General features: G+C 40.4%; 1 protein-coding gene and 1 long non-coding RNA gene across 2 annotated transcripts; one reads left to right on the forward strand and one right to left on the reverse strand.

Annotated features, from left to right (window-relative positions):
- The first annotated feature begins 12,188 nt into the window (after nucleotides 1–12,188).
- Nucleotides 12,189–12,528, forward strand: LOC110677241. The gene is made up of 2 exons (XR_002501048.1): nucleotides 12,189–12,414; nucleotides 12,472–12,528. It is a non-coding gene; the product is annotated as an uncharacterized LOC110677241 (long non-coding RNA).
- Nucleotides 12,529–17,316: 4,788 nt separating this feature from the next.
- On the reverse strand, nucleotides 17,317–18,650 carry LOC110677242. The gene is made up of 2 exons (XM_021848320.1): nucleotides 18,310–18,650; nucleotides 17,317–17,954 (listed from the first exon to the last, which is right to left on the reverse strand). Exons 1-2 carry the CDS (start codon nucleotides 18,469–18,471, stop codon nucleotides 17,469–17,471), a joined length of 648 nt encoding a protein of 215 aa, XP_021704012.1. The 5' UTR covers nucleotides 18,472–18,650; the 3' UTR covers nucleotides 17,317–17,468.
- Between the last annotated feature and the right edge of the window lie 2,779 nt (nucleotides 18,651–21,429).

Genomic DNA, 21,429 nt, shown 5'->3' on the forward strand with positions numbered 1-21,429 from the left:
ATTATTAACAACATATATTATCATGTCGCTTCTCCATGCGTTCCAATAATCCGAATTACCAAACGCTCATGAGCATGAGCAAGATTGACCGCCCGCAGATGCTACTCCGTTATTGCAAGAACAGCTCTGCCCATATTCGCATTACAGTCCCATGTTCTATGGGATTTCCTATACACATGGGACTGTTATGCGAATATAGGCAGAGCTGTACTTACACAGGGAATAAACAGACGCTACTCAGGATCAGTAGCATAACAACGGGAGGGAAACTGAAGCAAAAAAAAAATGAATTTAATAAATCTACTTCTGCACAATATTTTTTTTTATTGATGTACAAGGGGGTCAGGGGCCAAGTCACCAGCATAAGTTCAAAAACTTACACCTTCCATAATACACCGGGGTATAGGAGTATTTTTTTTTTTTTTTTGTTTTTTACAAGGGGGAAATCTGCAAACAGATCCCCTGAGAAGATAACTCAGGGAATGCGGGGATGACGCACCAACGACGACCCGCTAAAACCAGCCTATGCACTGTGCATGAGCAATTCATTTAGAATTGCTCAAGTGGTGAACAGTGCATCGACATGACCCTTGGACTCAGACCCTCATCTCCCCGGAACCACCTTACGGTATTTCTTCGGGAAGGGACCAGTGCATATAGCACAACACGTGTAGCAGAAGTAGCCTAGGCAAACTGCTTCTCCTAGCCGACTTAAACAATGTTACAAGGGACCAGCCTCGGCAGGGCTAATCCTCTGCAGCCAACTCTTGGTCGGCGCGCCATAGACGCTGCAATTCTAACATAATGTGAGTGACAGCCGTAGTTACTGCATTCCAGCACTCGGTATCCGCACACATTCTCTCTATAATATTGTCGGGGGACGTGTCCCCTCCGCATGTAGTGAGCATGCGACCTCTCACAACAATGAAACGGGGGCAATCGAACACGACATGCTCCGCTGTTTCCTCTACACCAGCACAATTGGGGCACGCAGGAGATTCTGAGTGCCCGAACCTATGCAGGTACTGTCTATAGCAACCATGTCCTGACAGAAACTGCGTCAGGTGGAAGTTCACTTCCCCATGGCTTCTACCATACCAATCTGACACATTTGGTATTAGTCGATGGGTCCATCTACCCTTAGTGGAGTTATCCCATTCCTGCTGCCAGCTTCTGAGCGTTTCCTCTTTACACGTGTCGCGGACTCCTCTGGTACCCCTTTGGTTGAAGCATTGAACATCTTCCTTGATGATGAGCCCGATGGGCGTCATCCCGGCTATGATGCACACGGCCTCTTTAGATACCGTCCGGTATGCACTTGCTACTCTTAAGCACATTATCCTGTACGTGCTTTCCAACCGCTTTAGGTTTCTGTTCGTTCTAAGCGCTTTTGACCAGATTGGTCCTCCATACCTTAGTATGGATAGCGCCACGCTTGCCAGCAGCTTGCGTTTGCTGGCAATTACAGCAGAGCTGTTAGACATCATCCTCGAAAGCGCCGCTATAGCCGTAGATGCCCTTTTACAGGCATATTCAACGTGGCTAGCGAAGCTCAGCTTGTCATCGATCATTACCCCAAGATGCCTAAGGGATCGCTTGGACTCTATGGTGCAATCACCTACCGAGATAAGCGCCCGTTGCTCGGACTTGCGGTTGTTGACCACCACCACCTCCGTCTTGTGACGGGCCAGTCCTAGTTTCCTAGACTTCATCCATTCCTCAACCAGGGAAATAGTGTGCGCTGCTGTCAACTCTACTTCCTCCATCGATTCACCATAGACCACTAGGGTGATATCGTCGGCGAAGCCAACAATCTTAACACCCGTCGGAAGGGGCAGCCTCAGTACGTCATCGTACATCGCATTCCATAACAGCGGGCCCAGGATTGAACCTTGAGGTACTCCCGCGGTAATTCGAACGCTTTTCTGCCCCTCCTCTGTGTCATACAGTAGAATCCTACCATCAAAATAGCTTTCTAGAAGCTTACACAACTGCACCGGTACCTTGAGGCGGTGAAGCGCGTGTGCTATTGCTTCCCAGCTTGCGCTGTTGAACGCATTCTTCACATCCAGAGTGACAACCGCGCAGTAACGGATGCCGCTCCTTTTATGCTCGATTGCCACCTCAGCTGTTTGAACGACCGACTGGATGGCGTCCAGAGTAGATTTACCTTTTCTGAATCCAAACTGGTTGTTGGACAGGCCGTCCGCACTCTCCGTATACGGTACTAGTCTGTTGAGAATCAACCTCTCCAATAATTTGCCCGTCGTATCTAGTAGACAGATAGGTCTATACGCCGACGGGTCACCTGGTGGTTTCCCCGCCTTTGGTAGTAGCACCAATTTCTGTCGCTTCCATACATCCGGGAAGATTCCTTGATCAATGCAGCGTTGCATCGTGGTTCTGAACATGTCCGGATCCGTGTTCACTGCCGCTTTTAAAGCAAAATTCGGGATACCATCGGGTCCCGGTGCCTTGTTTGACGCGAATGATTTCACGACTTCTGCCAGCTCTTCGTTCGTCACTCTCGCCACTTCTTCTCCTTCATCTGCTGCATACGGCGCTGGGGGCCATGGGCTTATGGGATGGTGCGGGAAGAGTACATCGATTATCGATCGCAGCAACTCGGGCGATTTCTCTTGGGGCGCTATGGCTCCTTTGGGATTCTATGACACTACCCCGAACGCCACTACCCCGAATGCCACTACCCCGAACGCCATTACCCCGAAAGCCATTACCCCGAATGGGTCATTACCCCGAACGCCACTACCCCGAATGGGTCACTACCCCGAACGCCATTACCCCGAATGGATAACATATTGAGACATATTCTAGTTAGAGAGTGGGGAGATAATTTTACGATTCCTTTTGAGTATTTCACGAGTTTGGGTCAAAAATGTATTTTGCAAATATTAGAAGATAAAAAAGCAGCTAGTTGTTCAGCAAAAAAATTTTACACACTAAGTTTTGTCCTCTAATTTTGGGAAGATTCACACAGCCACATTGCAATGCTCTGAAGAACAGCCTATTTCGAAAAGAAGGGTGAATTTATTATGAGAAGGATAGCTATAATATGCACAAAATTAGGATGTAGTAAAGTCTCTTATTGGACGTCGGTAGCCACTTCCTTTACTCATTTTTATAGGTGTCGGGCATTAAGATTAAGATCTTCTTAAAGATTTTGTTTCGTAAACGATGGTAATGGATAGTCGCTGCAAGTGTTGTTCTATGGAACCCGCCTAAAACCAACCTAATAGACGACCGTTCCGCTATCGCACTTGTACACTTTCATTATTTCATTTATTTAGTTAACATCTACACAGATAACACTGAATCAACAGTTTCACGCCACACTTGTACATGTTAGAAAAATCGGCGGCCTCTGATTGACGCTACAGTAAGAACTTTTGTTGATTTGTGGGATCATTGATTTGAATTTCTGTGAGATAACCACAAAAAAAAATATTTTTTTTGATTCAAGATAGAGTAAGGTGGGGCAAAAGTTCGACCTTAGTGGTATAATCAAAATTTCCAGGAAAACAATAGCAGATGAAACAAAACATATACCATACAGTGAACCTTCAACATATTGGCTATAACTTTGCTGAACAAACTTGTGTCAAAATATTTACCCATTTTTAGTTATAACAGTTTCAAAATTGATTGTCTTAAACGAACTTTTGCCCCACCGGTGGGGCAAAAGTTCGAATCTAGTGTGGGGCAAAAGTTCGTTGGCTAAAACACAAAATATCAATACTTTTATGCCAAACATACTTTATACCAGCCGTAAACTTATGTTTGCCAAAAAATACACACTAAATTTTCATCAAAAAATGCCCAAAACAGGGTTAATTGTAATACACCCAAAAAATAGCAGTTTTTCGCAAAACTAAGTGAAAATGTAAAATTTTTGTGACATTTTTCGCACGATCAGGCAAATTTCGCTAAATTTGAAGATAATATGTAGATTTCAGGAAATTTGAAAAATTTTACGTGGGTTTATACATGGGTCGAACTTTTGCCCCGCAGATTCGAACTTTTGCCCCGCTATGGGCCAAAAATTGATTCCAACTATTTATGGAAAAACTAATACACGTCAAAGCATCCTTATGATAGGCCTAGAAACGCCCTTACATAAAATATTGAAAAATATTTTATCTTCATATAATTCCATGCATCGAAAGTTTGACCAAATATTACAATATTTACGTCGAAAAACAACTAATAGCCATAACTTTTCCAAATCTCAATAGATTTTTATGATATTTGCAGTGAAAGTCTCTTACTTGAATAGCATTCGAACCACCATGACATATCTAAGTTTTGATTTGATTTGAGCGAGAAATCTCAAAAAGAAACTCTTGCCCCACTCGAACTTTTGCCCCACTTTACTCTAATGAAATAATGATGAAAAATGGTGAGTAAATCCATAAGAGACCTGTCTGTTTTAATACAAGCAGATAAAAGAAAGGGAAAATTTCCGATTAGAATTATAGCAGGAATCACTTTAGTGAATGCCTTCAAGATATATTCCTTTATAAAAAGCTGTTCTATATGGAAATATTAGTGACTAGCTTATCCAACAAAATTGTGAAAGAACAGCCTATCTAAAAAAGAAGGGCAAATTTCTGGTGAAATGTTTGCAGCTATGACGTGAACGATCACTGTAACAACGTGATGCTATGACGATTCTATGACACTACCCCGAACGCCACTACCCCGAATGCCACTACCCCGAACGCCATTACCCCGAAAGCCATTACCCCGAATGGGTCATTACCCCGAACGCCACTACCCCGAATGGGTCACTACCCCGAACGCCATTACCCCGAATGCATGACATTCTTAGGCTTATTCTAGTTAGAGAGTGAGGAGACAATTGCACGATTCTTTATGAGTATTTACCGAGTTTGGCTCAACAATGTATTTTTCAAAGATAAGAAGATAAAAAAGCAACTATATTTTCAGCAAATAATTTTTACATACTAAGTTTCGTTTGGATTATTCCTCTAATTTTGGTGAGATTCACACAGCCACATCGCAATACTCTGAAGAACAGCCTATTTCGAAAAGAAGGGTGAATTTATTATGATAAGGATAGCTATAATATGCAAAAAATAGGATGTAGTAAAGTCTCTTGTTGGACGTCAGTACCCACTTTCTTTACTCATTTTTGTAGGTGTCGGGGTACTAGCATTAGGTTCTTCCTAAAGATTTTGTTTCGTAAACAATGGTAATGGAAGATCACCCTGAGATAGTCGTCGCAAGTGTTGTCCTATGGAATCCGCTTGAAGACCAGCCTGATAGACAACCGCTCCGCTATAGCAAGGAAACCTTAATATACTTGTACATGTTAGAAAAACCAGCAGCCTCTGATTTTTGCTACAGTAAAAACTTTCGTTGGTTTGTGGGATCATTAATTTGGATTTCGTTGAGATAATCACTAAAAAAACTTTTTTATTTAATTCAAGACAATGAAGAAATTATTATGGCAGAAAGTGGTGAGCATATCCATAAGATACCTGTCTGTTTAAATACAAGAAGATAAAAGAAAGGGAAAATTTCTGATTAGAATTATAGCAGTATTCACTTTAGTGCATCCTTAAAAAAACTGTTCTATATGGAAATATTAGTGACAAGCTTTTCCAACGAAAACTTGAAAGAACAGCTTATTTAAGAAAGAAGGCCAAATTTCTGGTGAAATGGTTTCAGCTATGACGTGAATGATCATTGTTACAACGTGATGTTATAGCACAACGTACATTCATAAGAAAGGAAAATATTTGTTTAATCACAAAATTGAAATTTGCACACCACTAAGAAGTCCAAATATCGGTGATCACGCAGTTATTCAGCAAGACCATATTGAGGGTTATGGGTTCGAATTCCTCCGGTGGCTGATCTTATGCATTTAACATTTTATTGTAGTCCCTGGGCATAGAGGCACATGTACAAGAATGGAAAGTTGACAAGGAAAGCTTTTAGTCAATAAAAGAGTAGGGCGTCTGTACCAGTCATAGTGGCAATAGTAACGGGTTGAGGAATAAAAAATCGCCAGAAAATAACGGATGCTCTTTTTTCATATCTGAATACGTTATATGAAAGCTTTTCTATTCTATTTTACGTAAAAAAATAATCTAAGAATAATAAAATCACCGAATCTTTCAAAAAAGCACTTCCTCCATTACTGGAACATGTTCCAGTAATAGCAGCATTTGCTAACGTCTGTTCCTATAATAGTGGTTTACATTGATTTTCCATTGAAACCCACTATTATAGGAACGTCCCACTATCACTGGTGCAAAGGAGCAAAAAAGTTAAGGCTTTTAATTGTTTTCTACTATTTCCTTACTAATTTTCAACCAAATTTTTTACACATTCATATCAATTTAACAAGGGCCATGTTAGAAAAATACACATAAAAATAAAAATTGACTATAACACGCTCGAAACCGCACTACCACTATTATTGGTACACACACTACCACTGGATCAGCCACCCTAATTTTATTAAAAGCCCATTCACAAATTTCGTAACGCTGAAGGGGACAAACAAGTGTTGTGGGTGGTGGTCCTTAAATGTTACAGCCCATACACAATATGTAGAATTTCCATACAAAAAATGGTATGAAGGGGTGGGTAGGTGTCAAAAAAGGATATTTTTAGCGATATGACATTTGGGAATGAACCCTAGAGCTGCGAAAGTATCTACTGAGCTGACAAACAGGCACTGTCTCAGAAAGAATGAGGAGAAGATAGTAACCAACAAGATATTTCGAAAGAATAGCTGACATATAAAATAAGGGAAAATATGTGATGAACATTTTACTGATGAATTTTACGTACCATTAATTACCAGTTTTCATAAGAGATGCATTTTTGCCCGCCAAACAAGATATCGCTCTGTATCTCATACTATTCGGGGTAATGGCTCATTCGGGGTAGTGGCGTTCGGGGTAATGACCCATTCGGGGTAATGGCTTTCGGGGTAGTGACCCATTCGGGGTAGTGGCGTTCGGGGTAGTGGCGTTCGGGGTAATGGCGTTCGGGGTAATGGGATGGAGCCGCTATGACAGAACCTATATTCATAAGAAAGGAAAATATTTGTTCAAAAACAAAACTGAAATATGAACACTACCAACAAGTCCAAATACCGGTGAGTACGCATCTGTTAGGCAACACCATATTGAGGGTTCGAATTCCTTTCAGTCAATAGAAGGCTTATTTTATTAAAGCCCATTCACAAATATCGTAACGCTGAAGGGAGCAAACAAGTTTGTGGGTGGTTGTCCTCAAAATATTACAGCCCATTCACAATATGTAGAATTTCCATACAAAAAAAAGTACGAGGGGGTGGGTAGGTGCTAAAAATGGCAATTGTGAATGAACCCTTGAATTGCGAAGGTGCCTCCTGAGCTGATAAACAGGCACTGTCTCAGAAAGAATGAGAAGAATATAGTTGCCATCAAGATATTTCGAAAGAATAGCTGGCATATAAAAAAAGGGAAAATATATGATGAACATTTTACCGACGAATTTTACGTGCCATTAATTACCAGCCTTCATTAGAGACGCATTTTTGCGCAAAACAAGATACTATACTGTATCTCATACTATTCGGGGTAATGGCTCATTCGGGGTAGTGACGTTCGGGGTAATGGCCCATTCGGGGTAATGGCTTTCGGGGTAGTGACCCATTCGGGGTAGTGGCGTTCGGGGTAGTGGCGTTCGGGGTAGTGGCGTTCGGGGTAATGGCGTTCGGGGTAATGGGATGGAGCCCTCCTTTGGTCTTAGCCATTACCACTCTGTAGGCGTCACCCCATGGACTACAATTGGCACTCTCACATAGACTTTCAAAGCATGCCCGTTTTCGACTCTTGATTTCCTTTTTGAGAACCAACTTTGCCTCTCTGAATGCTGCACCGCGTTCCTCTCTTTGTGCTTCTGCGTGCGCGTTGCAGTCTTCGTCTAGCCCGAAGGCAGATTGCTCGAAGATTTGCAATTGATTCGCACCACCAATACATTGGCGGCCTGTTCTCTCTAGGAGGGGCTTTTCTCGGCATGGAAGCATCACACGCTCGTGATATCACAGCAACTAGCTCTTCACCGTTTAGGTCCAGAGTGTTCCGTTCGCGCCTCAGGGCTTCAGTGAATACTTCGCCGTCGAAGCGCGCTGTTTTCCATCCTCGGGCTTGGGTCGAGTTACATCGCGCTGCCTTCTGCCCGCCTGGTATTATACTATAGCGAATCGATTGATGATCGCTATGAGTATAACCGTCATCAACGCGCCAGTTCATGGTACCTAAAAGGTTAGGACTACAAAACGTCACGTCGATGATCGATTCTGCACCATTTCTGCGGAAGGTACTCACTGTACCCACATTTGCCAGCTCTACATTTAATGCGGCCAGGGATTCCAACAATAGCTGGCCTCTTTGATTGGTGCAGCGGCTACCCCACTCCACTGCCCATGCATTAAAGTCGCCAGCTATCACTACTGGCTGCCGATTAGCTAGTTCGGCCATCATCCTGTCAACCATGTGGGAAAATTCCTCAATCGACCACCTTGGGGGCGCGTAACAACTGCAATAGAACACGCCGTTGATTTTTGCTATCGCAAAACCGTCATTTGAGCTAGAGACTACTTCTTGGATTGGGTATCGTCCTGTCGTCCCTATAGCTGCTAGCTGTTGAGACCTATCCGCCACCCAGTTCCCGTTGTTGGCTGGTATGCGGTATGGGTCCGATAATAACACCACGTCAGTCTTGGTTTCCGAGACTGACTGCCAAAGCAGCTGCTGGGCTGCATCACAGTGGTTTAAATTTAACTGTGTTACTTCCGTTTTGGCTGCTTTGATACTCCGCTTGTGCCCGGACATTTGGGTCCGCCCGTTAAGTGTCCGTTGTCTGCTCTGTAGACACATATTAGGCACTTAGCGATTTGCTTACAATCGCTTGCCCTATGGCCTTCAGCGCCGCATTTTCTGCACATCTTACTTCTGTCGGGACCATTGCAATTCCACGACTTATGGCCCTTCCCGAAACACTTGAAGCAAACTTCAGGAGGCTGTTGTATGCTCAGCCGGCAAACCGACCAGCCTACCTTGAGTATTCCCAAGTTCTTCGCTTTGTTGGCCTCTGCGACCGGCAGCCTGATCGCCGCCACCTGGGTGCCCTGCGGGCCCTTTCTAAGGTGGATGGCCTTACTGGCTACGTCGATGTCACACTGCTCTTTGAGGGCAGCCGAGACCTCCGCTGCATCGGTGACCTCATCCAGATTTTTACACTGGAGAGTCGCTTCAGCAGTAAGGGATCTTACATCAACCTCGTCACCAAGTACTTCTTGTGCCAGTTGCTTATAGACTGCACCCTTTTCCTTGGCGTCCTTCTTTAAGACTAGGATCATTTCACCAATCCTAGTTCGCCTTATGCTTCGCACGTCTGCGCCCAATGGCGATAGCTTCTCTGTGCTTCGCATCGCCTTCAGAACCTCGGCGTATTTTGCTTCCTCTGTTTTGATAACGAGGGCTTCGCCTAAATTCCTACGTTTCGCTGTTTTCGGTTTAGCGCTCTCCTTGGGCTCCGTTTTCGGTTTCCTCTGTTTTTTCTTATTTCCAACTCGTATCCACGGGTTGCTGTTGCCTTGTGCCCGTGGTTCCTGTGGATGCACTGCCTGGTTCCGGTTAACCCGTGGCTCCTTTTTCTTGGCTTTCTTGGCCTTAGGATTGGTGTTGGCCTCTCCTTTGTTGCCATGTCCTCTTGATCGCGGGGCTTGGCTCGTGCCAGCTTTTCCGCTTTGGAGGACGGCCGCGTAGGTCACTTTTCCCTTAGCAACCATACGTCTTTTCGCCGCATATTCATCCCCGGAAGCTTCCCTCTTCCGCATCGCGTATCGAATAATATCATCAGATATATTCGCGTTGCCTGTGAAGGAAAACACTTCGGTCTGACACGACCTAGTGTCTTTTTGGCCTTCTACCTTGCCCAGTTGTTCCTTGGCTTTCTCGTAGTCCTGCTTTGCAGCTAGGACTGATTGTCGCAATTTCAGTAGACTTGTTTTCAAGTCTTTGCTGATATTTGTTTTGCTTTTAACATATTCGATGATGACATCAAGTTGCTCAGCAGCTACCTGCATTTTAGGGAGGTACTCCCTATTGCGATCCATGGCCTCGATTAGTCCCGGGCCATCGGTCACCACACATGTTGCACTGGAGCGGCCAGTGCCTGCCGTCGTCACAGTATCTAGGCTTTTGCCCACACTGTTTTCAATAAAGTTGGTCGCCTCCTTCCTTGGCGGGAACCTTAGCCGGTTACTGATAGGTCCAGAAGCCTCTCCTTCACATTCCGCTAGTTGTTTGTTTTGGTTGATCATCTCTTATGGGTCCCCCTAAGAGCCGCTATCCATCTCCGCTGGAATAGTCGCCTTTATAATCCCATGGTTATCTATGCAAGCAGGGAGGCCATGCTAGGGTTGACATAGTCCTTTATGGGGTACTATGTTCAGAGCCGGATCGGCGCAGGTCAGGTAATGGCATCTGAGCCTACTCCCGCCCAGTTGGAACAACCAGGCGACGGATTTGGAACGTACTCTAAGGCCTGCCACGGTTTTACGGGACGGGGGCAGCCTGCGCCATTAACCCACTCGCCGTTTCGGGCCAGTGTCACCCGACCCTACTAAGGGAGTAGAATGTCGCCGCTGTCAGCCTCAAAGCATATTATCCAGTACATATACCGTTACTTGTCCTTTGTCGTGCGCTGCCAGTATACATAATTGGGGCCGTACTGGCGTTGGTCCCAATGTGCTCGAAGCACTCCTACTCGTAATTCCATGCCTTGTCCGTTTGTATCGCGACCAGTATGCCATAATCAGGATCTCACTGGTATCAATCCTGATGTGCCGGTTGCACTCCTGTTAGTTTGGGCTAGGGTACTTTAAGCGGCACCGGTCGCTGTGACAGAGTTGCATTCGGATTTTTGTGGTTTTTATGAAGGTTCATCAGAGCCCACTGCGAACTTCACCACATCCTGGGCAACTCCCCAACTCGCAGAGGTCCTGGGGGGGGGGTCCGTTAAGCCCCTGGACTGTCGTCCCTGCTGCCCCAACAAAAAAAACGCATAATGCGAAGCCATAAGGGTGAAAAATTTAAACTAGGTAATTTACAACATCCTTATAATCCCACCCTTATTTAGCCTCAGGTTTGAGACTGAAGAAGGGAAGCCGATTATCTCGGAGAAACACAAGGTCACCTGCACCATTGCTCCGGGTAGCACAGGAAGGGCACAATACTGTAGAGGGCGCCCTGGTACTCCACAGGCTCCGTTTGCGGTTAGGTTTTGTTTAGACCCCCCTAACCATTCATTCTTAGGCACGGTAAGCTTAAAGCGGCATGAATTAGGGGTCACCTGTGAGATGGACTTATACCACCGGAACAGGCAGTCCGTAGTGTTAATTCTTAGCCAATTGAAACAACCGCTACCGACACTACACGGCTATCTAGGCTGTTCGGGAAAAGGAAGTTAACATTGATGATTAACTCCTGACGTGCCCAAACAGCCCAAACAGCCCTGGGTATAGGAGTATGGGAAGTAGACAACGTAACATCTTTGACCAGTAGGTTCATTAAATTATGATTCTACTCAGTGTTGTGAAAAACTCAATTTCTCACAACTCACGCTTGAGATTTTTCATGTGTGAGTTGTCAATCATGTAACTCAGCAGTCAAAAAATCATGGATGAGTTGGCTCACCTGTTTAACTCATTGTCTCATATTTCCACAGTTTACTCACACACGGCAATAATTTCTTGTTAGTCTGTTAAAATTATGTTAATCCTTTCTAACGTAAACAACAACATTCGGGTTTCACGAACTTTTGCCGGGTTTTGAGATTGAATCATTTTTTACGGTTTGAGTTGATTGAGTTGATTTTGCATCAAAATCTCAAGCGTGAGATTTGCGAAGCAGATCTCTAATGAGTTTGCTCTCACGGGAGAGCGTATTGATTGAGATTTTGAGTGTGAGTCTATCAACACTGATTCTACTCTATACTTCCACTCAGTCCTGTAAATATTCATCTTCATAGAACTCATATATTGAGACATTCAATCTACTTTGCATTGAAAACCTATGGACATCAATCGAAAATCAAGACGACCAAATCCGACAACCGATGAATCCCAACGAGTGAACTACTGCCATTCAAATCACTCCAAAGTTCATTCACCATACAGACGTCACGTTCATTGTGATTGTTGACAACTGTCAAAATGATCTTCATAGCCTAGATTTGATTATCGTTCATCGTCTCAGTGAACGAATCTGAGTTTCTGTTGGTGTTTTTTTTTTGTCCGCAGTACCAAATATTACTAATTAATTGTGCAAATTAAAAAACAATCTCCGCATCAACTCGAAAACAGTAAGTAATCATTATCTGCGATCTGCAACATCTAGTTTTCAATCTTGTTTATTTCAGGTGGCAGGAACTAATCCCGTTCGCTATTGATTGGCAAAATTGGAATAATAGCTCCATTCAGAAAAAAAAAATCCGCTCTTTGTGGCTAGCAGTTTGCCACAACAAGTTCTATTTTAAGCTTAGATACTTATCCTTCGATCCTAAGCATTTAACCGGATGGATTTGAGAATCAGTTATGTTGAGCGCCTGGATGTGTGTGGCCAGAAGCTGATGTACGCGGTCCAAGGCAGAGGAGAGGGTGATAAAACACTACTTTGAGATAGAAATTATATGGGAAAAGTCTAATTCGAAGATACATACTCTGCTAGGGGAACGCAAAGAGGTGTAAGTGACATTTTGGTCGGTTTTGAGTTAAGTATACTGAAAGATTGTACCGCTCTTAAGCTTCGAACTCGATTTTGTCGAACGAAGATTTTTGTCACTTACACCCCTTTGCTTCTAATCCTCTCAAATGAGTTTGCATGATGATTTAAAAAAATAAAATATTGTAGTCAACTCGATGACTGTGTAAAATACACAAATTGTATTTTATTATTTATAAAGAAAATAATCCAGGGATTATAATACAATTATATTATATTTTATTCACAAAAATCTACTTTTTTGCACAACCCTTGCTTTTGTACCATTCTCCTTCTTCCTGGCCTCACACCCTAACAGAGATAGAGCCTCTTCCTCAGCTTAGTGTTATTATGAGTACTTCCACAGTTATTAACCGAAAGCTGTCCTCAACAATTGATATTATTTGTTCATTTGTATTTCGTGTGGTAATCACAAAAATACACTATACAATGAAAAATTGAGAAAATTTCCCATTACAAAAAAAACCTCGACCGACGGGATCCGAACCCACGACGCTCATGGGTCTATTTTACGAGTAGGGTGAGGTGAGTATTGTCGGTCTCGTATAGCGAAGTGACAATTCTCGACTCGAGTGAAGTGACTCTCCTTTTGATTTACACGTCGAGTCAAAATAAATACAAGAGGGGTTTATGAGGAGTTACGGCGTCATAATATAATTATTTATTTCTATTGTGATTATCACAATTTCGGTAAATAGTAGTTGATAGTTTCAAAGAATTTGTTCGTGATTTTCTAAATCATTGTCAATCAAATGGGAAATTTGCATCCCTAGGGTACATGTACCAGCATTCGCCACCCAAAGGAAGAATATGTTTTAACACCAATCAAAGGATTTTACACTGTACATTTTTTTTATCTGGCGTTACGTCCCTACTGGGACAGAGCCTGCTTCTCAGCTTAGTGTTCTAATGAGCACTTCCACAGTTATTAACTGAGAGCTTACTATGCCAATGACCATTTTTGCATGTGTATATCGTGTGGCAGGTACGAAGATACCCAAGTAACCAGTAAGCACGATAATGCGGCACGGTAACAGCATTATATGCGCATATAGGGTAATCATTTGATGCATGTCAGTTTTATATACGCATATAATGCTATTATAATGCCAAAAAAGGCGAAATAGCGTGCCATTATGATGCCAAGATATAACCGGGCTTCTCGGCACCACTAATGCTGATATAAGACCACGTGAGAAACGTCAGTTGTTTTCGCCAGGTTTTTAGGGCGAATATTTTGTGCTTTCGCGTACGCAGCCAGAGAGCTTTCGCGTATGCGGCCAAGCAACTAGTACATGAGGTAAATAAATGAATGAATGAAAATGGAAACCTCTAATAGTATGCAAAAAATGTAATAAAATCCGTATCAGACATATTTGTTTTGGTAGTTTTCATCCTTCTGAGGACTTGCAATTGCCACATTTTGATCCTCGTTTTATGATGATGAAATTCCTCATTTAGCGTCTCGAACCTACGACACCCGTATTGTTGAGTTGTTGTCCTGCTCCTTTGTTCCTACGGCCACATAAGATGAATAGTATTGGAAAGAAAAGTGACCAATTTAAACCATCACTTTTCCCCGTCATAAATCCTGCAATTGTAGTAGTGAGTAGATTTATGTTTGACTCCCTCTTACCACTATATGCAAACACAAAGCACGTGATATATCTGTCAAAACACTGGATGGCATTTAAACATGCTCTGTATTCGAATATAAAGCCAATATAGTGCTTATTTAATGCCTGTAGGCATCAGGCTTAGAAGCATTAATGATGCTGTAATAGGGTTTCTATGCAGCGGAAGTGCTGTGATAAGGTCTGTAAGCATTTGTGGTGCTATTATAATGCATGTACGCATCTATGATGCTGATTAAGGGCTTATTATTAGTGCTTATGGTTACTTGGGTACTCTATGCCCTGGGAAGTCGAGAAAATTTCCAACCCGAAAAGATCCTCGACCGGTGGGATTCGAACCCACGACTCTCAGCTTGGTCTTGCTGAATAGCTGCGCGTTTACCGCTACGGCTATCTGGGCCCCTCACACTGTACATTAGGGCGATTCAAATTATAAAAATATTTGAACATCCAATCTCACATATGCTCCTTACCATAAAAATAAGGTTCTGTGACATTTTCAGCTTTCTAGGTGGTGAATTAAAGGTTGGCCAAAGACAATGTAGGTTTATATAGAAATTACTATGGAGAAATTTTGAGATATGTTCCAAACACGCTAGTACTGTAATCTAAGTAGAAACTTATCAGCCCATATTGAAAAATCATTCTTCCAACCTTAATGAAGGATGTTGCTGAAGAAACAAATCCGTTTGTAGCTAATTTTAGTTTGGGATTTTTGTATATGTTTGCAAGGCTATAATTCTATATTAAGCTAAATAATAGCAAACAAACTCATGAATATCTGCTTCCGTCGGATTGAATTTCTTTCTTCGGCAAATTTCTTTACTATGGTTTGAAGAATAAGTTTTAACTATGGGATAACAAGTTTGTACAGTCATCTCTCCCTTACTCGATATTGAAGGACCATCGAGTAAGGGAGGTATCGAGTTACAGAACACAAAACCAGTGCAACTGCGATCCAAGGGGCCATCGAGTTAGCCATGAAAACCAACTTTTACTATGGTTCTCTAACTCGATATCGAGATACGGAATATCGAGTAAGGGAGAGTTAACTGTACTTACATTACAGTACTAGCCTATTTGGATCATTTCTCAAAATTTTCCATTGTAATTTCCATATAAACCTACATTGTCTTTGGGCCACCTTTAAATCACCATCTAGAAAGCAGAAAATTTCACAGCACACTATTTCAACAGTAAGGAGCATATGGGAGATTGGATTTTCAAACATTTTTGAATTTTGAACCGCCCTACTGTACAAACGTTAAACTAAAGCTTTCAATCCATGTTTAGGAGGAAAAATATAAAACGAATATCGATACACCTACCCTATATTGAAATATGATAGTCGTTTTCGAACACTATTTATACACTATTTCTCATATCAGCTATCTATTTATTTTTATTTTTTTTTTGTTTTTTTTTTAAGAGGTTTTCAGTCGAACTCTGGCCAACCTATCAATGTATCTCATTGAATGTAAATTGTTCGATTTACTACCAGAATAATATAATTGGAAATAAATTCTCCGGATTGAAGTCATAATGAATTCTTAGTTTTAGTAATCATTTCTAAAGCCATCAAAATGGAGATCATAATATTTCTTTTTAAGCCTTTACTAAGGGGCCTATTTTGTAAATCGAGCAGATTCATGTGACTCGTCTGTATTCATTGTCGATCAAAGCAAGCATGCATATTTCAGATGTCATCCGTAGACTCCCATAGTAATCCAGTCACATAGAGTGACAACTGTCGAAAAACTCGAGTGACAGAGCTAAGTCGAGCAAATTTTTCGGTCGACAGTGACTCCAGTCGAGTCATTTTGATCGACTCGACTTATAAAATAGACCCCTAATATGTCTGATTAGATTAACCACAAATTCGGCACCCTCGTGAAATATTCCTAATTTTATACCATGCCAAAATTTCGACTACTATATACTACGATTTAAAACAAATTGACCGTAAAAAGCCACGATTGCAACTATGGGAGACCGTGTGTTACGAGAAGACCCAACCTACTTCTTACAATATGAACTAATCGCATTTAATTATATTTCCTCTGGAAATCGTATCAAATTTGTATTTTAAATTTTAGATTATGTTTCACTTTTTTACAATGGTCAGGGCCCCTTGATCAAGAGACCCGGGGTATTTGACAACACCTCCCCTCAAAATGTGTCTTGTTGGGGGAAGGTTTTGTAGCTGGGAATGGAAAACAAAGTTTTTTTTCTATCTTTATTAACGAGATTTTTAAATAATAAGCAACTATCTCGGAGATAGGATTCGATCCCAGGTCCTCGGTATGAGAGGTGTGTATTCTAACCACTACACCACGTCCGTCCCCTTCTAAAAAAACTGGTATTTTATTTTGAAAGTGTTGTCAATATTTTTTTACGGGATGTTATATTGCCTTATTGAAATCAATTGAAGATGCTATGATTGATATTAATATAGAGTGATTTCTAACCCTCATCTAGAGCCCCGCGTGGTTCATATCGTATTACGCATCATGCGTCTTTAAATCATTGAAGATATGTTGAAAACATCAGTGACGCTTACTTCGACTATGCAAACATGGGCAGTATTGTAGAACATCCGTAGTCTAACGGTAACGTCCGCAGCTACAAAGCAAAGCTGAGAAGCTGGCTCTGTCTCAGTGGCGACGTAATTCTTAGAAGAAGACAAAGAACGGATATAAATCCAGCCTATTGTTGAATAGTCCGTGTAGATAATGGCGTGCTTGACTATCAGCGAGCATTTTGGCCATTCAACAATTGACGAATTACTATATGCGGTGAATATAGAAGACTAGAAATAAAGGCTACATCAGCTATGATATTCATTGTTTTAAATAATACAATCCATGTAATTTTATGAATGTTTATAACATTCCATAATGAACAATTCAACATGTTTAACAAATAACAAATTAAAAATGGTTCGATACTTTTACTCTTATATGACAATTTTGGTAATGCTAAGCATAATCTCGTTGAAAGCTTAAGAATAGATATTATTGACTATATCATCCCAATCGATTGAATCAGTCTCCTTTTCAAAAATGTCTCGATTAAGCTTTATAATCAGAATGTCTTCTAGCGCATCTGGTCCCAATCCAACCCTATGGGACGTCAGGATTAGAGCAAGTGCGCTAAAGGCTCGCTCGACGGAAACTTGATTCGACGGTGTCGCCAAAACAACCATGGCAACCTCAAAGAGCTCAGGATGAGTCTCCCTACGCTTTAGCCAATGTTTAAAAACGTCGTACGTATGGTCTTGGCGAGGTTCAGCATCTAATGCCTTTAGTTGTTGAGCAAATGATGAATCAGTTGCCTCATTATCGGTTTTCGATAGAGTGCCTCCATAGAGCTCTGTTACGAAATCGTCGAATTGTGAGTTGACGTTGGCATTCTTTTCGGTCGATATTCCAGGACCAGATGATGGTTGCAATTTGCGAATCCTGTTCCATGTGTCCTTAATGCATGCCTGAAGATATGTAGAAAGATCTTACATTAATGCAGTGCATGTAAACATTAATCTTCAAAAGTACTGTGAGTTTACATATCATATTTTTTAGTTTAGCACCATTCAACACGCAATGAAAAAGTTCTTCCTACTAAAATAAAATAACCACTTAGATATCAAGGAGCAGTTTTAAAGATTAGCTCATAAGTCATATTGACTGGCATCCAAAAATCAAGAAATATTTATTTTTGATGCCAAACTTTTCAAAGTACATACTGTAATATAATGTATGGGCATTGAACGATACCTCACTTATTTTGGGTAATTTATTCAATATTGTAATGACAAATAGGAATCAGTTGAACTATAAAAATACCTGAACATGCAGCTTCTCCTCATCGTTGAATAATTTTGAATTCAGGTAATTCAAACGAGGATCCATATAAAGGGCCATCTGGAATGCTTGTGACATCTTCAATTTAATCAAACGATCGGTTAAGGCTTTGGTCAATTTCTGCGCGAACGGATTGGAAAACATATTCCGCACTGCGTTGATTGTCTTCAGCCACGCTATGTAGAAGTCAGACAACGAAACATGACGCTCCTGCAGTTTCTTAGTGCAGATGTCCAAGGGCTCGAAGGCTTGCACATAATGTTCGATGAACTCCCAGTTTTTTGAGGTTACTTCTATAAATCAGATAATTTTTCAGATTAGATTTTTTTTCAGTAATTAGTTTTGTTTTTCTTTTTAAATTCTGTTGCACCAAAACATATTCAAAAAAATGTAATAAATTTCAAAATTCAATCGTTTCACTTTTATCTGTTATTTTCATAATTCTGTAAATTTTCTCAAAGTCGATATAAAACAGTATATAACGCTCTGCCGATAAATCAGCACTTGAGGTGAGGATTTTTGCATATTTTCAAAAGCAAAAATCCAGAGAATCGGGCAACCGTTCGCGCTAAAAAGTTGATCGGTTGGTCACTTGCTGATGGTTATAAATCGATCAAATTTTCAGTGCAAACGATTGTCCGCATCTCTAGATTCGTGCTCTTGATAATTCGAGGTTTGCCGATCTTTGCCTTAAAAAAAACTCCATAGTGCTACATAGTGTAGTCGAAGAACTTGCATATTCTATTCACCACTGGGCAGTAGGGTGCGGCTTATTTTTCAAAAGTTCTCAAAACCAAAAAATCGTGTGCTCTACTGAATTTAAATTACATTAAAAGAGAAACCCCAAAATATGAGCCAAAAATATTAACATTTAGAGGTAGCGCAAGCGTCTTGAAGGTGAATTTTCAAGGTATGAAAAATGACCTTCAGTTAAATATACATAAATTTGTTATTTTCCAACCGATTTTGAAACTTTTAGCACAAACACCTTCAAAATTAAATTTATAAAAACTCAAATCTGTCTAAAATCAAAACTAGTCTTAGATAAAAAAAACTAGTCTTGGATAAAAAACTTTTATCCAAATTTTTCCTCATTTTACTAAAAAAATCATTTTTGTTTGACCATAACTTCATAATTACTCAATCGATTACAAATCTTTTTACATGTTTTTGAAGCAAATTTAATTGTTTTTAAACTGTTCATGCAACACATTTTTCAAAAAAATGGTTTTGACATAGTTATTCAACAAAAACTATTCGGAAACATGATTTTTCAATGAAAAAATCAAATTTCTATTTTTTTCTATAAAATTTAAATTTATAAAGCATCTTGCCTTAATTACGAGTTGAATAGTGCATATAGTTTTTAACACATGCAAACATATTTTTGTTTCAAAATTATTTAAAAATTGTTGCAAAGTCATTCACAAAGGTTTAGCAAATGAGAAAAACCAGTTTCAGCTTTAGATATAATATTTAACTTGTAAGTTTGTCAAAACTGGCATTTTTCGTTAAAAAATCATGTTTTTGTTCAGTTTTTGCTGAAAAACTTGGTCAAGAGATTTTTAAGTGAAATGTGATGTATGAAAGGTTTGAAAACAATTGAATCACCTTCAAAATCATGTAAAAGATTTGGAATCGGATCTGTAAGCATGAAGTTATGGTCAAACGAAGTTGACATTTTTAGAAAAATGAGGAAAAATTTGGAATAAATTGCTTCTAACTAAAACATTTTAGACAAATTTTATGTTCTATAAAGTTTTCATAAATTTAATATTGATTAAGGTATTAAGGTATTGATGCTAAAAGTTTAAAAATCGGTTGAAAATTAACGAAGTTTTGTTTATTTCACTGAAGGTCATTTTTCATAACCTGAAAAATCACCTTCAAGACGCTTGCGCCACCTCTAAATGTTAATATTTTTGGCTCAAATTTTCTCTTGTAATGTGATTAAAATTCAGTAGAGCAAACGAATTTTTGGTTTTGTGAACTTTTGAAAAATAAGCCGCACACATGGCGAGCATTGAAAATAAGTTATACTTTTTTTCTTACCGAGTTCTGGGAACTGCAGGCCAAGTTGAACATAAAACTCCTTCTGCCGGTGGAAGCTGTTAAGCATTTTGAATATGCCACCCCATCTGGTTGGTGCCCAAACTGGAGGAATGGTTGAATCACTGCGATCGAAATGCATATTATATTTGACATTTTTGCATTTTTTTGCAAGTTCTGTGATTTGTCTAACGGATTCATCCTTTTTATCAACAACGTCTAATACAGCAAGCTGTAAAGTGTGTACAGCACATCGTACTAGATTAAGCTGTTCCTGAAATTCTGCTGACAAAGAATCCGATATCTCCTGACTTTCTAAAGCCGCGTTTTCAATATCTGCCTCATTGTCGATTTCATCAACCATTTTCGATTCGCATTCGCCACCATCTTCAGATAACATTTGCTGAGTAATGAGCACATCAAATTCATGTTTCAACCCATTGACCGCCGCAACCATGTTCGCGCCATTATCAACAGTTACGGAGAAAATTTGATCTAGGGAGACACCATATGACTGCAGCACATCCAGGATCTTCGTCTTGAGGAAAGCAGCCGTTTGACGTTCTCTGATTTCCACCATGCCTGAAAAAAAATCTGTGACGATGTAACGTTCTTCGATTGATGTTGGTTTGGCAGGTTTTTCCAAATTTTTAAGATTGAACTAAGAGTTGGACAATATTCATAACTGGTCTTGATTGTCTTGAAGAGATATTGATCCAAATATCGTCTTCAATTTTAGATCATGTTTTGAGTGTAGTCTTGTATATTCTTACAATATTTAAGTCTACACATAAGCTGATGAAGACCACTACAAATATTTCAGAGCACCTAGGCATTTGAAACCCAAGCAAAATTAAAATTAAAGTTCGTAGGCGTTCGTATTTATTATTCCATGGTTCGTTTCGATAAATAAAAATAACAACTCAGAAAATTTAACATTTTCAAATCATGCTAATCAAATGCATTTCAGTATTTGCAAATTAAGAACATTATAATAATGGATTGACATATGTACGTTTGGAATATGTTGACTGGAATCCAATCCAGACAAAT

This window comes from Aedes aegypti, chromosome 2, assembly GCF_002204515.2.
Source record: "Aedes aegypti strain LVP_AGWG chromosome 2, AaegL5.0 Primary Assembly, whole genome shotgun sequence".
In the NCBI taxonomy this organism is placed as follows: domain Eukaryota; kingdom Metazoa; phylum Arthropoda; class Insecta; order Diptera; family Culicidae; genus Aedes; species Aedes aegypti.